Source organism: Mobula birostris, chromosome 4 (genome assembly GCF_030028105.1).
Source record: "Mobula birostris isolate sMobBir1 chromosome 4, sMobBir1.hap1, whole genome shotgun sequence".
NCBI lineage: Eukaryota > Metazoa > Chordata > Chondrichthyes > Myliobatiformes > Myliobatidae > Mobula > Mobula birostris.
This window is the reverse complement of record NC_092373.1, coordinates 93,822,728-93,839,605: the sequence shown is the minus strand read 5'-3', so window position 1 is coordinate 93,839,605 and position 16,878 is coordinate 93,822,728. Positions and strand designations below refer to the sequence as shown.

Below are 16,878 nucleotides of genomic sequence, written 5' to 3'. Positions count from 1 at the left end.
AGTTTCAAAAAGGTATTGATCCTCAAGCTATAAAATGAAGAACCAGAATTTAGAGGGCTGTTGGGAGTCATCTCTTGAAGTACCATGAGGAGAATTTGTTTGAGTTATGGTTATCTTGTACAATACAAGCAGGAACGTAGATTGAATATGAGTGAGAACAGAATAACCAGGCAATCCTGGGCTAATTCCTTCCCAAAAGTTGGTCAATTTGTGAATCCACTGCATGAAACTGGGTTGGAAAGAAAGGAATAGGAAAGGCAGAGGATGGGTTCCTGGCAGCTGGGGGGAAAAACCATTCATTGACCTTTACAGGGGAAAACAGGCCGAGTTGGCTAGAGAACTATCACTGATGTACAGTATTCCTTTACAGGAGCTCAGTCCATCCAAAAGTTTGTCATTACCACTCTTGATGCACTTTGATAAGGTATCACAGATAGCAAATTAGATAAACAATCAACAGATCAAGTAGCACTTGGAATCTACTACATCCAGTGGAGTGATCTGGTTTAGTATCTCATATGATGCAGTACTGCCTCTCTAATGCACTGAATTAGCAATGTAAGATCATATCACTCTAATGTAATGGAGTTTAATCCCACAACTTTGGGAATCAAACAAGAGTGCTACCACTGAACCATATTAATTCTTTGAACAAATGATTCTTGGCCTGAAGCATGTTCTGTAGTTATTTGTAATTTGCGATTGATTAAGGCGATTAGATGAATGTTTAGACTATTGATGTTGCATGTCGAGTCTGGGGATATTCATGAAATCTAGAGCAAATCTTCCAAAGGAAATCTAATAGCATAAAGTGTGGCTGCTTTAATTGTTCTTAAAATCTCAAAGTCTTATTAGATTATTAAAATGTTTTCCACATAGCATCTGGCCACCTCATTAAGTTCAGCGGAAAATCTAGGTTGACTCTGGGCTGTGGATATTCTATTTTTGAAGCTATGTCAGCATTTGATTATTTTCAAACTGTAACAAGATGAGTGCAGGGAATAAGCGTGAGAAAAGTTTCACTCTTGCTACTAAACAAAATAGTTGAAAATCTGTTTTGTCTATACTGATTAGACTGATGTTGGAGACCTTTCAGATGTACATTTCAAGCACATAGAAACTCAACTGTATGACAGCTCCACTAACAAGCTATCTCCTTGCTGCCTACTCTGAATACTATGGAGAATTTTACCATGTTTGCCATCAGCATCCAAATGTGGAAGGTAATAAATGTGGCTCACTTTACAGTAAACGAAAGTGCATGCAGTATTTAGTCAGGCTGTATTCAGAAGTAACATAGTCAAGTTCTTTAGAAAAGTAGAATTTTGTCAGCCTTTTTCAGTTGACTGCAGAAATTAGCTCTTGGTTTTACATAATGCATTCAGATGGTAATTGGGAGAGTAACAGAAGTTGTTTCATTTTCCTGTGGTATGAAATTGGGATTTAAAAAAGAATTTACACTTGAAGTTGGTGTAGTGTAGGGTCACGGACTACTTCCTATGCTGAGAGACAATGAGGAAGATGGGCTACACTCACTGGAGCTTACAATGAGAGGTGATCTCACTGAGACACACAACACTGAAAGGCATTGTCACAGTTAAATGTCAAGAAGTTGTTTCCTCAAACTGTTGAGTCTGGAACTAAGAAATTCAGGCAGGGAGTCACTCTTATTCTCACTACTCACTCTTATTCCCTGCACTCATCTTGTTACAGTTTGAAAATAATCAAATGCTGACATAGCTTCAAAAATAGAATATCCACAGCCCAGAGTCAACCTAGATTTTCTGCTGAACTTAATGAGGTGGCCAGATGCTAGGTGGAAAACATTTTAATAATCTAATAAGACTTTGAAATTTTAAGAATAGCTGGGAAATTTCTGTCCTCAACTTTGCTAACCTTTGAAATTCACTTCCACAGAAGGCTTTTATTGTATTGACTATGTTCTAGGCTGAGATCTGTGCTACTGGACTCTGTAGGAAACTGCTCTGGGAAAGTGGATTTGAGGTGTGATCATCTTGCTGAATAACGAAGCAGGCACAAAGAATGGTGTGAATTTTACTGCTTTTGTCTGTGTTCACTTTAGCAGATTTCATTCAGGAATATCCCATTGGCATTACTAGTCCTAGAATTTCTTTAAAAAAAAATGTGCCTATCTGTATAACTTTAAATTTTCTGTTATCAAACAATGCCTCAAAGCTGCAGATGTGACAGTTTGTCCCATGGTATTTGATGTGAGTTTAATCCCAGGATGTGTATAATTAGCCTCCAAAGAAATTTCTGAATGTTGGAAAAAGGGTGAATGGTGCTAATTGTTATCCCCAAGATATTAAGTACAGTGTTATACAACCGTAGTGGAAAAACGTGTGGCAAAATTACTGGGCCATTATGCAGATTTTAGAATATTTGTGCAAATAAAGTCAATTCCATATCTGGGCACTAAGGCAAATCCAACATATCCATGAAATGGGATTCATGCTGGAACATATGGAATATTTGCCAGTTTTATGACGAATGGAGGTAATTGCAGGACATGAGTGCATCCTGACTTCCTCATTTTATTCTGAGTACATTGAATCAGATCTAGACTTTTAGCAAAAAGTATCAGAAACCTGTATCCGTTTAAAGTTGCTAACCATTTCTAGTTTTGCATATAATCCTAAAATGTCTTCTGAACTTGTATGATTTTATGAACAGTATTACCAAAATGTTTGATACCAAATTTTCTGTATATTATAATCTAATTATCTTTCTATGAGCTACCAGAATAATGGCGTTACCAAAATACGCATGTCACCACTTTGCCTATTGTTTTCATAGCTGCGAGGTTTAATGAAAAATATTGTTTCTAGATTCTTTACAGGTTTCTGCTGCTCATTCCATGAAGTTCTTCCAGCAGTTTGTGTAATGTATGGTGTAATTCCATGACTGGACTTTACCCTGACAGCCTGACATGGAGGTCATTTGAAAGACACATTATTCTGAGTACATTGGACTTTAGATATACTCTAGGTATTGATGTTCATGGATAATCCCCTTTTTTATGGGTGTTGATGTACAGGGATAATACTCTGTGTATACAGGACAAAAGCCTATGTCCAGAACACCTAAATAACTTGAGGCAGGATTTTTTTAGGTGCAAAAGCTACTGTAACAATTATGTTTGCTGTCTGGTTTCAAGGTATAGGTCCTCCTGCCCGCATGTTGGATTGAGTGATACAGTAGACAGCGTCAACAATGTGTCCATAAAAGTTGATTTTATTATGTAGATGAATGGCTTTGTGTTTTCTAGCCCGTTGTTTGTAACATGGAAGATGGGTCGGGATAAACGCCTGCGAGGCTGCATTGGAACTTTCTCTGCCATGAACCTCCATTCAGGACTCAGGGAATATACACTTACCAGGTGAGGACATGAGACCCTCTGAGTAGTGATAATGAATCTACAGTGAGTGCAATAGACATTGTCATCCCTGTGTGAAAATGCACTCCTTTTGTCAGCAAAACTCGTGAGGAGTGCAGACTCTCTTCCTGATCCATCTAGTTCTTCCTACGCTCCTCCCAGCCCCATCCTTTACACACTTCTCTCACTGGTTTCCCTAACTGTTCCCACCTGTCCTCCACAGCTCCCTCACTTGATTGCACACTCCACCTTCTTTTCCTATCAGATTCCATTATCTCTAGCCCATTGTTATCATCACCTATTACCTTGCAGCCTCTGTCACTTTCCACTCTTGCCTCCTCCATCAGCTTGTCACTTTGCTCAACTGGACCCATCTATCACCTGCCAGCTCTTGCTCCACACCCTTCCCTCTACCTCTTTATACTGCTATCTGCCCTCCATTTTGCAGTCCAGATGTAGGGTCATGACCCAAAACATTGACTGTCTATTTCTCTCCATAGGCACTGCCTGACCTGCTGAGTTCTTTTAGCACCTACTTCGGACTGGTTGGGCTCAATGGGCTTGATTCTAGAGTTAATATAAAATAGTCCTTTAATTGTGTATACTGGTTTAATTTCATGCACATAGTGAATGGAAACTCCATAAATGTGGTAAACCATATTTTATGAGGTGTAACTTTTGGAAGGACAATACATTCACAGCATGAGGGATCATAGACTGGTACTGGTTTGGATCATTCTGATCTGAATAGTGGACAAGAGTCTGTGACTCTCCTGCTCCTGGCTCTGGGGAGAGGAGTATAACCTGTTCAGCTCCTGACTGAAAGGAATATACTCTGTGGATGTAATGTAGAAGGAAACATCCACTCCTTTTGGAAGTAAATGGAGATGTAGTGTTCAAGGACTTTGTTTTTCTATTAGTAGACAAGAAAATGTTGTAGAGGCTATGCAAGGTCAGATTTCATTGTTCAGAATAAGAACTGTAATTGAAAGAAACTATTGAATTCCTAACAATCATTGATCTTTAATGTAACTTATCAACCTCACTCCATATTATCACAACTACCTAGATTCTGAGCTTCTCCCTGGAAAACAGTGGGACATAATCCATCAACATTCTGAATCTTCATCAGTATCTTTCTCTTCTCACAGTGCCCTTAAGGACAGTCGCTTCCCCCCGCTGACTCGTGAGGAACTTCCTAAACTCTTCTGCTCTGTTTCGCTACTCACTAATTTTGAAGATGCCAGCGATTATCTGGACTGGGAGGTAATGAAATTCCAGTTCAAACTTCTTACCACCGCAGGAAGCTGGGACTGGGCGGCCCTTTTGAAACTGAATAGAGAGTGATTCTGATGATACAGTTTTCTGCATTCCCTTTTTGAAGGCACTGATTTGTTCTAGAATGAGGATCTTGAGTATGGATAGCTTTCTTTAAGAGAGCAAATCTGCCTTTCTTGCGTCTAGCCTTGGACAGTGAGTATTGGAGGTTGGGTGTTACTGTACAAAGCTGAGGCTTGTTCTTGCCCAGTATCTGCTTGTTTATGCTCAATAGATGAAACCCATCACTGTTATTACAGAATAACTACTAGGAAATCTGCACCCAGCTAGTAAGATTTCTGTGTAGCCTTTATGAAGTGCATCTAGAGTGCTGATAGGGACATTCCTTTTATATTCTCTTTCCAGAGTTCTGAGTACTGAGTGAGTAGAAGACTCACACCTCAAGGTTCAACAACAGCTGCTTCCCCACTGCCATCACGTTCTCAAAAGGACCTTAAAAATCTTAATACTATGTCAGACTTCTTTTTATGCTCTTTGTCCACCAGTGTCGTTATCTTTATTTTGTTGTTTACTTTGCACACATGCAAGTTACATATAATTTGTGTTAATTTAAGTTTCTGTTAACGTGTTTTTGACCTTCTGTTGTACTGTGCGGGTGCTGCATGAAGCTAACTTTCCTGGCATTTACACCTTGTGTATGTATTCCTATAACGACAATGTGCTTGAACTTGAGTTACCAGGGAGCTGATCATTGGCTTGAGGGGGAGGAAACCAGAGGTCCATGAGCCAGTCCTCATCGGGGTATCAGAGGTGGAGAGGGTCAGCAACTTTAAGTTCCTCAGTGTTATTATTTCAGAGCATCTTGCCTGGGTCCAGCATGCAAGCACCATTATGAAGAAAGCATGGCAAGTTCTCTACTTTCCTAGATGCTTGCAAAGATTTGTGATGTCTTCTAAAACTCTTACAAACTCCTATAGATTTGTGGTGGAGAGTATATTGACTGGTTGCATCATGGCCTGGTATGGAAGCACAAATGCCCTTCAACAGAAAAGCCTACAAAAAGTAGTGGATGTGGCCTAGGCAATCATGGGTAAAGCCCTCCCCACCATTGAGCACGGAAGCATTGTCTTGGGAAAGCAGCATCCATCATCAAGGACTCCCACCATCCAGGCCATGCTCTCTTCTCACTGCTTCCATCAGGAAGAAGGTATAGGAGCCGCAGGACCCACACCACTAGATTAAGGAAGAGTTATTACCCTTCATTCACAATCGTCTCTTGAGTTTACAGAGAATGGAGCAAGAAACAAAAAAAAAAGACCAGGTGAAAATGCCTTGTTAATGAGAGAGGTCAGAGGAGAATGGTCAGACTGGTTCAGGAAGGTGTTGGTAACTCAGATAACCTCGCGTTACAACAGTGCCGTGCAGTAGAGCATCTCTGAATGCACAACGTGTTGAACCTTAAAGTGGATGAGCTACAATGGCAGAAGACCATGAACATACACACAGTGGACACCTCTAATAGTACAGGAGTGTATGTGAAAGATCTTATTACCCTGTTGGGGGAAAAAAGTCCACGAGTTCTGCCATTCTGGGCGTTATCTGCCAGTTATTGTTCATTGTATTTCTGCCGAGAGGAAATCGGACAGATTGGCTCTGTCTGGCTTGTTTCTGATTTCACACCTCATTGTGGCTGGTTCTTACCTGCCCTCTCAGATTATAATTGTTACTTCAAACTACTGTGAAAAACAGTGAAATCAGGCCTTTCAAAAGTTGGAGTAACTTTGATATATTTACGAAGTCATAGATTTTGGTAAATCAGCCAATATAATCAAAGACCCCATATACCCCGGGCATTCTCTCTTCTATCCCAAACTCCACCCATTGGGAAGAAGATACAAAAGCCTGAAGGTACACACCACCAGGTTCAAGGACAGCTTCTATCCCACTGCCATAAGGCTATTGAACCTATAATGCCTTGTAGGATCAAATAGAACGTTGATCTCATTGTGGCATTGCACCTTACTGCTTGCCTGCAATGCAATTTCTTTGTAATGCTTAACACTTTATTCTGCATTCTTTTATCGTTTGCCCTTGTACTATCTTCATGTACTTATGTTTTGAAATGATCTGTATGGATGGCATGCAAAGCAGTTTTCCCACTGTATCTTGATACATGTGACAGTTATAGTCTCCTCACCTAGATGTTTTGTGAGGGCGTAGCTCCTATCCCATTTCCAGTGTAGATGGTCACATGAGTTTTTTAAGAATTTTGAATCTGTTTTGTATTGAACACCACTGGTGGGGATGGGGGGAGGAGAGGACGGGGGAGAACATTTCGGTTCTGATAAAATGTATTCTGAGTGGGATCTCAATGTGCAATTGCTTAGAACTGTCAAAGCCAATGGAGTCCTGGAGCATGCTGCCAGATTTGGCGTGGTGCAAATGGTGAGAGGACTTAAGGGAAAAGGATCTACTTGCCTTTATTCTCACAAATTCAGTTCTGTGTTGGACATTATTATTGTGCTAAATGGAATGGATTCAAAATGGATCAGCAATTCAAACTGGCATTCATTGTACTGTGAGCCATCAGCCACAACATTATTGTGGTCCATCACTATATGTAACTCGGCAGAGCAACCTTTTACTATCTTTATCATCATGCTAACAACCAATTCTGGCACAACAAGGTATGTAGAAAATCATTCTAAGATCAGCTGCTCTTTCTTGTGTTTAAAAACCTTGAAGCTCTGGCGTAGGACTGTGTGCAGACTAAGCAGCAGAAGCAGTGTGCTGTAGAGAGCTAAAAGCAGCAGGTGATCTGCTCAAAGCCGTTCTGCAACCTGTAAATGTCATGGATAGTTAAACTGTTAATGAGAGGAGGGAACTTCCTGAGGATCTCCGTCACTAATCATGCTGCAAAAGATGAGACTTAAAGCATTGGTAATCAACTTTAGCATCCTGTGTGATTCTTCTCAGCCTTACAACGCTGAAGCCACTACCATGTAAGGTAGCACCTGAGTGTACTGGGTACTACAGTGGTTATGGACATCCTGGCTGCTTGCTTCAGAATTAGCCACAACTCTATTCGAGCTACTCCAGTATACTGACACCATTGGAGCCTATTCCATACTGTGTAAAATTGTCCTGTCCTGCCCACAGAGAGCAGAAATCCAAACTGATTATTAATCCTCCTCATTTTCTTTTTCATCTCCGTGATGTAAAGTGTTATCCAAAATGCCATCACTCCTCATCAATAACTAATGCTCGGTTCAAATTGTGACGGGATGACACTGCTTCATCACAGCCTCGGGCATGGGAAAAGTATCTGAATTTCAGAGTATCAGAGTTGAGATGAACTGACCTTCACATCAAGTTACCATTTGACAGTGTGCGTTATCAAGGATCCCCAATAAATCTGATTGGAACTGGCAACATTTGGATATTGTTCAGACTTGGATTGATATGGAATTAAGGTTTTTCCAAGATGTGAAACCCTTGCTTTCATGTCATATACATCATTATCAACATAATTGAACTCCACAGTCAACATCTTGGGGATCACCTTTGACTGGAAGATTTATTGTCCCACCACATAAATGCTATGGCTGGATGTTCTGTGGGAAATGATTCACCATTTGCTGCTTCAGAGCTGGAAGATGCTTCTTTTGCCTAGGTTCAAAGCAGGAGATGTTTGGAAATCACTCCAGCTGCCTAAATAGGTAAAACTCCAAGAACATTCATTGGAGACATGAGACAGCAGGTTCTAAAATCTGGAGCAACGCAAGATGCTGAAGGAACTCAACAGGTCAGGCAGCATTTATAGAGGGAAATGGACTAACAACATTTCTGATTGAGACCCTTCACCTGGACTGAAAGATAGAGGAAAGATGGCCAGTACACTTAAAAAGCAAGGTGGAACAGTAGCTGGCAGGTGACAGGTGGAGGGGCGATTGGCAGATGGAGGAGGAGAGAGTGGAAATTAAATAGTGATAGAAGCTGGCAGGTGATGGGTGGAAGTGACCAGGGGCTGAAGACGATGGAATTTGATAGAAAGCAAGGTGGAACTTGGTCATCACTTTGAAGGAGAGCAGATAGTCCAAAACTGGCAGTGGGATTAAATATCTCTGGACTCATGGTTCCCCTGAGATGTAGACCTCATTACAGAAAGTGAAACATGGAAATTCCACCCATTTCTTGTTCTCACTCACTGTGATTGGCACCTTGGCCACTGGCAGACAACTTTGCCAGATTGGGATCAAGCAGATTGCCTCTGCCTTAAACTTTTCATGCCATCTGTTATGGATACCTCTGAATGGAACTCCTGAATCCTTGGCTTGGGCTTGGTCCTCTCCAAATTAATCTGTACAAACCAAAGGAATGGGGAGGGGAGGGAAAACCAAGTTATTCCAGATTTCAAATGCTCTTGGGTTAGGTTAAAGTAAATTTAAAAATTAGGGAACTTTGGGGCAAACAAAGTTTCCAGGGTGATTTCAAATATGCGATTAATTTATCTGATGGTATCATAGTTTCATACACAATGAAAACAGGCCATTTGGCCCAACTCATCAGCACCAACCAAGATGCCTCTATGTCAATTCCATTTGCTTGTGTTTGGTTCATATTCTTCTTAAACCTTTCTGATCCAAATACTTCTCCATATGTGTGTTCAATATTACAATTGCTTGTACCTCTGTGGAAAAACTTGATCCTTTAAATCTTTCTCCTCCACCTTAAACCTGTGTCCCCTGGAATTTGATTTCCCCACTACCCTGGGGAAAAGTCCTGTGACATCTACCCTATTCATATGCTTTGACACAGAAACTCTCATCATGGTCATAAATGATGCTGGAGAAATAGTAATGGGGAACAAAGAAATGGTGGACAAACTGATTTAAGTATTTTGTTTCAATCTTTACGGTGGAAGACACCAGCAGTATACCAGAGTGTGTCAGGGGGCAGAAGTAAATGTAATTGCTATTACCAAGGAACAAAGTGCTTCAGAAGCTGAAAGATATGAAGATAGATGTCACCTGGACCATATGGATTACACCCCAGGGTTTTGAGAAAAAGTAGCTGAAGAGATTGTGGAGTAATGATCTTCTAAGAAAGACTAGATTCTGGATTGATTCCAAAGGAATGCAAAAGGACTAATATCATTCTCTTTTTCAGAAGGGAGAGAGGCACAAGACACGGAATTATAGGTCAGTTAGCCTGACTTCAGTGGTTGGAAAGTTGTTGGGGTATATTATTAAGGACGTGGTTTTGGGGTTCTTGGAGGCACGTGGTAAATAGGCTGAAATCAGCATGATTTTCTTAAGGGAAAACTTTGCCTGACAGGTCTGTTGGAATTCTTTGAGGAAATAACAAGCAGGATGGACAGAGTCAATAGATGTGGTTTACTTGGATTTTCAGAAAGCTTTTGACAATGTGTCCCATGTGAGGCTGCTTAACAAAATAAGAGCCCATGGTATTACAGGAAAGATACTAGCATGGACATGCTGACTGTCAGAAGGCAGAGTGGCAATAAAAGGGGTCTTCTGGTTGGCTGTCAGTGACTAGTGGGGTTCTGCAGTGGTCGGTGTTGGGTCCCCTACTTTTCCTGTTGTATGTTAATGATCTGGATGATGGAATTGATGACTTTGTGGCCAAATTGTGGATGATACAAAGTTAGAGGGGCATGTAGTGTTGAGGGAGGGGGTCTGCGTAAGGAGGTGGACAGATTTAGAAGAATGGGCAAAGAAGTGACAGGTGGAATACAATGTAGGGAAGTGTATGGTTATGTTCTTTAGTAGAAAGAATAAATTCATAGACTATTTTCTAAATGGCGGGGGGGGGATTCAGAAATTAGATGAAAAGTGCCTTGAGAGTCCTTGTGGGATCCCCTAAAAGTTAATTTGCAGGTTGAGTTGGTGTAAGGAAAGCAAGTGCAATGTTGGCATTCGTTTTGAGAGGACTAGATTATAAAAGCAAGGATGTACAGTGGTGCTAGAAAGTTTGTGAACCTTGTAGTATTTTCTCTATTCCTACACAAATAGGACCTAAAATGTGATCAGATCTTCATGCAAGTCCTAAAACTAGTTTAAGAGAACACAATTAAATAAATAACACAAAAAGACATTATACTTGTTCATTTATTTATTGAGAAAAATCATCTAATATTACATGTATTTGTTGGAAAGAGTATGTGAACCTTAGCTTTCAGTAACTGGTGTGACCCCTCCCCCTTGTATAGCAATAACTTCAACTAAATGTTTCCGATAACTGCTGATCAGTCCTGCATGTCAGTTCAGGAATTTTAGGCCATTCCTCCTTACAAAACGGTTTCAACTCAGAGATGTTCGTGAGCTTCCTTGCATGAGGAATTCTACCGAGATTCCACCGAGATACAGCACAGAGCATCATAGGAAGTCATTCCTGCCTGTGGCCATCAAACTTTACAACTCCTCCCTTGGAGGGTCAGACTCCCTGAGCCAATAGGCTGGTCCTGGACTTATTTCATAATTTACTGGCATAAATTACATATTACTATTTGACTATTTATGGTTCTATTACTATTTATTATGGTGCAACTGTAACAAAAACCAATTTCCCCCGGGATCAATAAAGTATGACTATAATGACTATGAACTGCTTCTTTCAGGTCCTTCCAAAACATTTCTATAGGGTAAAGGTCAGGACTTTAACTTGGCCATTCCAAAACACAAATTTTCTTCTTTTTAAACCATTCTGCTGTTGATTTATGCAACACACACAAAAAATGCTGGTGAACGCAGCAGGCCAGGCAGCATCTATAGGAAGAGGTACAGTCGATGTTTCAGGCTGAGACCCTTCGTCAGGACTAACTGAAAGAAGAGATGGTAAGAGATTTGAAAGTGGGAGGGGGAGATTGAAATGGTAGGAGAAGACAGGAATCCCTTTTGCCAATCAACTTTCCAGCTCTTAGCTCCATCCCTTCCCCTCCTGTAAATGCTTTTGTAGCCTTTTCCGGCTTCATGCATCTCTACAATTCCTCTAAGGTCCTCTGAAAGTTGTTTTGATCGAAGCACAGTACACATGAACAGATCTTTCTCGTGAAGAGTAGGCTCTGTCAGTAACTTGACTTTGTGTGTCGTTTTTGTAGGGCAGGGCACCTTTGCAACCCACACCTCCAATCTCATCTCACTGATTGGAACTCCTGACTTCAAATAGCTTTTCTAGAAGGCATTACCTCAGAGGTTCACATACTTTACAATCGGTTGATTTTCTCCTCTTTCCTCCCCCCCCCCCCACCCCCAGAAAGATGAGAGGTCAATTCTCACTAACACAATAAGACAAGTGCCTTTGTTTTACTTTGCTGACTTAGTAATACAAAGATAAGATTTTTAAAAAACAAATTTGTCATTAATCTTTCAGCTTTCACCAACCGTAATCTCAAAATACTGGAGGCACAGACCAGTTGGATTAGTGTCAGAGAGGAGATGAAAAGCATTTTAATATGTATGAAATTAAGCTTAACAGTATGAAGTTTGACACTGTTGAACCTGAATTTCTAAGTGTTGTGCTCAGGTTATTTGCAACTTTGGATGAAGTATGTGTTTGCCTCTTTGAGTAACTAAGCCTCACTTGTCCGGTCAGTAGAAATTGCACCCCTGAAATTGACCAGAATCAAAACAACAACCCTTTTTTATTAGCTAAAATTGGTATGTAATGCGCTGTAAGGTTTCACTGCTAATGTAATGGACTCTCCGTAATGTTTTACTGCTAAGGTAATGGTTTCTCTGTAGCAGCAATGTTTGGGTTTTGACTAGAGTAACGGGGGCTTTGGAATGTGGGCTATCCAGTGAGAGGCATGTTGTTCTTTCTTGTGGGTCTGGGAGTAGGGATTTTGCGGTCATTTATCGGGGAGAGATGAAGAGAGAAGACGAGAATGGAGAGAGTCGGTAGACCGCTGGACGGAGTGGACTTGGAACGAGGGTTGGCAATGCTCGGAGAAGGTCAACGGGAAACGAATGAACGGAACCGTGAGCTCCAATGTTGCGCATTAGACTGTTTCATGAGAATGGGCCCTTTTCCTTTTATGTTTGTTTGCTAACCTTGTAGTCAAATTAAGAATTGCAAAGCTCAATCGTTTAATCGCATATTGTGTACTGTTTGTTATTTCATGGTGCTGATTTGTAACAGGGTAACATATCACATGGCACCCACCCAAACAAGATTTAAGTTTGGCCGGGCTGGGGACTGTCTTCCCCTAGACTAAGCCTCTAGTCGTACCAAGGGTTACAATTGTAGGGTATTGTTTGGGATTGATTTCGTTGGATGCTTTGTGATTGCCCTGAGCATTGAATAGTGGGGTAGATATTCGTACTCCGGATGAATTGTTAATTTGCCTATTAAGTACTGTTAAAGTTGCGATTGCGGGGCAGAGGTTTGATAAAATGGTGGGTGCAGCTCTCGTTTTAATGCAGACCAGTGCTGACATAGTGGTAGCTGGGGGCAGAGATTTCAAAGACAAGGTTTTATTGTTTCTGAGGAGTGAGGAGGAGGAGAGGTTGGATTTGGAATGTCTAATTAGTCTCCGTCCCCCAGTGAAGAGTATGAATTCTGAGTTAGTATCTGCCCTTACTTCTCTGGTGAATAAATGGGAAAATGCCCAGGTCCAAAGTCCCAGCTATGGCAGGCTCTGCCTATTCTCTGGAATAACGCCCACCCCTAAAGGGGAGGAGGAGTCTGAGACTTGGGCGGAGCAGAGCTCTCACTTATTTGAGTGGCAGTGCTCTGATGATGTAAAGTGACAGAGATTGGTTGAGAGTTTGAATGGGCGGGCCGCTGACGTTGTGAGAGCTGTCAGGTTGAAATATCCAGTAGCGACAGCTGTCAATTATCTACAAGCACTGGACAATGCTTTTGGCCCAACAGGAAGCCAGTGGAGCTCATGGCGGGGTTTCAGAACATGCATCAGGAGAAGGGGGATTACTTTTCTGCCTATATTATTAGGCTAGAGAGGCAGCTAAACTGCTTGCAGCGCAGAGGGGTCATTCAGGCGGCTGAGGTGGATCGATTAAGAATGGACCAGATAGCCAGGGGTGCCCAGTCCCAGGACCTGATAGCTTGGGGTCTCCAGCAGTCTTGTAAGATGTGCCCCCCTCCATCTTTTGTTGAGCTGATTAGAGAGGTGCGGGAAGAGGAGAACGCGGCGGAGGCGCAGGAGGCCTCCGTCAGCAGGGTACAGTCCTCGTTGGTAGTCCCCTGCAGGGAAGTGACCACAGATGGCCTACCCCCGGGGAGCAGTAGAGGAGATTGTAGCAGAGTTGAGAATGGAAATGTCTCTGCTGTTATCAGTGGGTGTGACCTCCCCCCCCCCCCCATATGATGGAGCTGAAGGGGGTTGGATCCCTCAAGGGGATGAACAATGAGGAGGACTGTTGAGAGTGAGCCCCTGAGTACCTAAACACAGAGAGTCGTTGGGAAAACTTAGAGGAGACCCAGTGAGGGAAGGGCCTGGTGTCTTTGGGGGAACATGTTCCCAGCAATATAACAAGGAACTCCCAAAAGTGAAAGGCCCAATTCCTAAAGGCTTAGTGGGACCATGCTCCAGTGTGTTGCTACGGAGAGAGGGTATTTATGCTAAAACCATACTCGACACCGGATCGCAGGTCACGTTGTTGTACCGTTCATTTTACAACTGGTATCTGAAACATTTACCATTGACTCTATTCAGGGCACTGGAGATCTGGAGGCTTAGTGCTAGGAATTGAACAAAGTTGAACAAAGGAGACTATGGAGCCATGAGGGAGGAGCTGGCCAAAGTTGACTGGTCGGATATCCTAGCAGAAAAGACAGTGGAACAGCAATGGCAGGTATTCTTGGGAATAATGCACAAGGTGCAAAATCAGTTCATTCCCCCAGAGAAGGAAGGATTCAAAGGGGGGAAGTGGCCACAGTGGTTGACAAAGGAAGTCAGAGATAGCATAGCATTAAAAAAGAAGTATAACAGAGCTAAGGTGAGTGGGAAGATGGATGATTGGGAAATTTTTAAGGAGCAACAGAACTTAACTAAAAAGGCAATACGGGGAGAAAAAATGAGGTATGAACGCAAGCTAGCAAGGAATATAAAGGAGGATAGCAAAAGTTTTTTTAGGTATGTGAAGAGAAGGGAGATAGTTAAGAACAATGTTGGGCCCTTGAAGAATGAATTGGGAGAAATTGTTATGGGAAACAGAGAAATGGCAGATGAATTTAGTAAGTACTTTGGATCTGTCTTCACTGGGGAAGACACAAGCAATCTCCCAGATGTATGGATGGGCCAAGGACATAGGGTAACAGAGGAACTGAAACAGATTGACATTAGGAAGGAAACGGTGATGAGTAGACTGATGGGACTGAAGGCTAACAAACCCCCAGGTCCAGATGGTCTGCATCCTAGGGTACTAAAGGAGGTGGCTCTGGAAATTGCGGATGCATTGGTGATCATTTTCCAATGTTCCTTAGATTCAGGATCAGTTCCTGAGGATTGGCGAATGGCTAATGTTATCCCACTTTTTAAGAAAGGAGGGAGGGAGAAAATAGAGAACTATCGCCCTGTTAGCCTATCATCAGTAGTGGGGAAGATGCTAGAGTCCATTATTAAAGATGAAATAGTGGCATATCTTGATAGCAGTGATAGGATTGGGCTGAGCCAGCATGGATTTACCAAGGGCAAATCATGCTTGACTAATCTATTGGAGTTTTTCGAGGATGTAACCAGGAAGATAGACATGGGAGATCCAGTGGATGTGGTGTACCTTGAATTTCAGAAGGCATTTGATAAGGTACCACATAGGAGATTGGTGGGTAAAATCAGAGCTCATGGCATTGGGGGGAGGATATTGACATGGATAGAAAACTGGTTGACAGATAGAAAGCGAAGGGTAGCAATGAATGGGTGTTTCTCGGAATGGCAGGTGGTGACTAGTGGGGTGCCACAGGGCTCGGTACTGGAACCACAGCTGTTTACGATTTACGTCAATGATTTAGAAGAAGGCATTGTGAATAACATCAGCACGTTTGCTGATGATACTAAGCTGGGTGGCAGTGTGACGTGATGAGGATGTTAGGAGAATTCAGGGTGACTTGGATAGGTTTAATGTGAATAAGTGTGAGGTTATTAACTTTGGGAGCAAGAACATGAAGGCAGATTATTATCTGAACGGTGTGGAGTTAGGTAAGGGAGAAATACAAAAAGATCTAGGAGTACTTGTTCATCAGTCTCTGAAGGTGAATGAGCAAGTGCAGCAGGCAGTGAAGAAGGCTAATGGAATGTTGGCCTTTATTACAAAGGGAATTGAGTACAAGAGCAAGGAATCCTTTTGCATTTGTACAGGGCCCTGGTGAGACCACACCTGGAGTATTGTGTGCAGTTTTGGTCTCCAGGGTTAAGGAAGGACATCCTGGCTGTGGAGGAGGTGCAGCGTAGGTTCACTAGGTTAATTCCTGGGATGTCCGGACTGTCTTACGCAGAGAGGTTAGAGAGACTGGGCTTGTACAAGCTGGAATTAAGGAGATTGAGGGGGGATCTGATTGAGACATATAAGATTATTAAGGGATTGGACAAGATAGAGACAGGAAATATGTTCCAGATGCTGGGAGAGTCCAGTACCAGAGGGCATGGTTTAAGAATAAAGGGTAGGTCATTTAGGACAGAGTTGAGGAGGAACAACTTCTCCCAGAGAGTTGTGGAGGTGTGGAATGCGCTGCCTCAGAAGGCGGTGGAGGCCAATTCTCTGGATGCTTTCAAGAAGGAGCTAGATAGGTATCTTATGAATAGGGGAATCAAGGGTTATGGGAACAAGGCAGGAACCGGATATTGATAGTAGATGATCAGCCATGATCTCAGAATGGCGGTGCAGGCTCGAAGGGCCAAATGGTCTACTTCTGCACCTATTGTCTATTGTCTATAATTATGTGTACGACGGTTATTTGTCAGTGAAGTTGGAGTTCTTGAAAGCCGATGTGGGAGTGTCTGAGGTCCTTGATACATTAGTGCTGGTTTATCCAGACCCCGTTGAGAAGGGCAGCGTTTCAATTCTGGTGGGGTCCAACACCCCTCTTGTGAGGAGGCTTATGGGGGCCTGCAAGGAGAAGGCTGGCGAGAGCTTTCTGGGTACATTGTTCGTGCACCCAGTGTTTCAGGCTGCTTTTGAGTAGGTGCGTGGCTGCATTGGGCCGGATACCGACTTTAGACAAGG

At 42.3% G+C, this 16,878-nt stretch overlaps 1 protein-coding gene across 4 annotated transcripts in view; it reads left to right on the top strand.

Annotated features, from left to right (window-relative positions):
* LOC140196486 (AMMECR1-like protein) overlaps positions 1-16,878 on the top strand; it is a 79,725-nt gene that overhangs the window by 50,239 nt on the left and 12,608 nt on the right. For all 4 annotated transcript variants that reach the window (XM_072255778.1, XM_072255782.1, XM_072255781.1 and 1 more), the window contains 2 exons: positions 3,290-3,400; positions 4,549-4,663. In XM_072255778.1, coding sequence (XP_072111879.1) covers positions 3,290-3,400; positions 4,549-4,663 — 226 coding nt within the window. The remainder of the gene's footprint in view (positions 1-3,289; positions 3,401-4,548; positions 4,664-16,878) is intronic.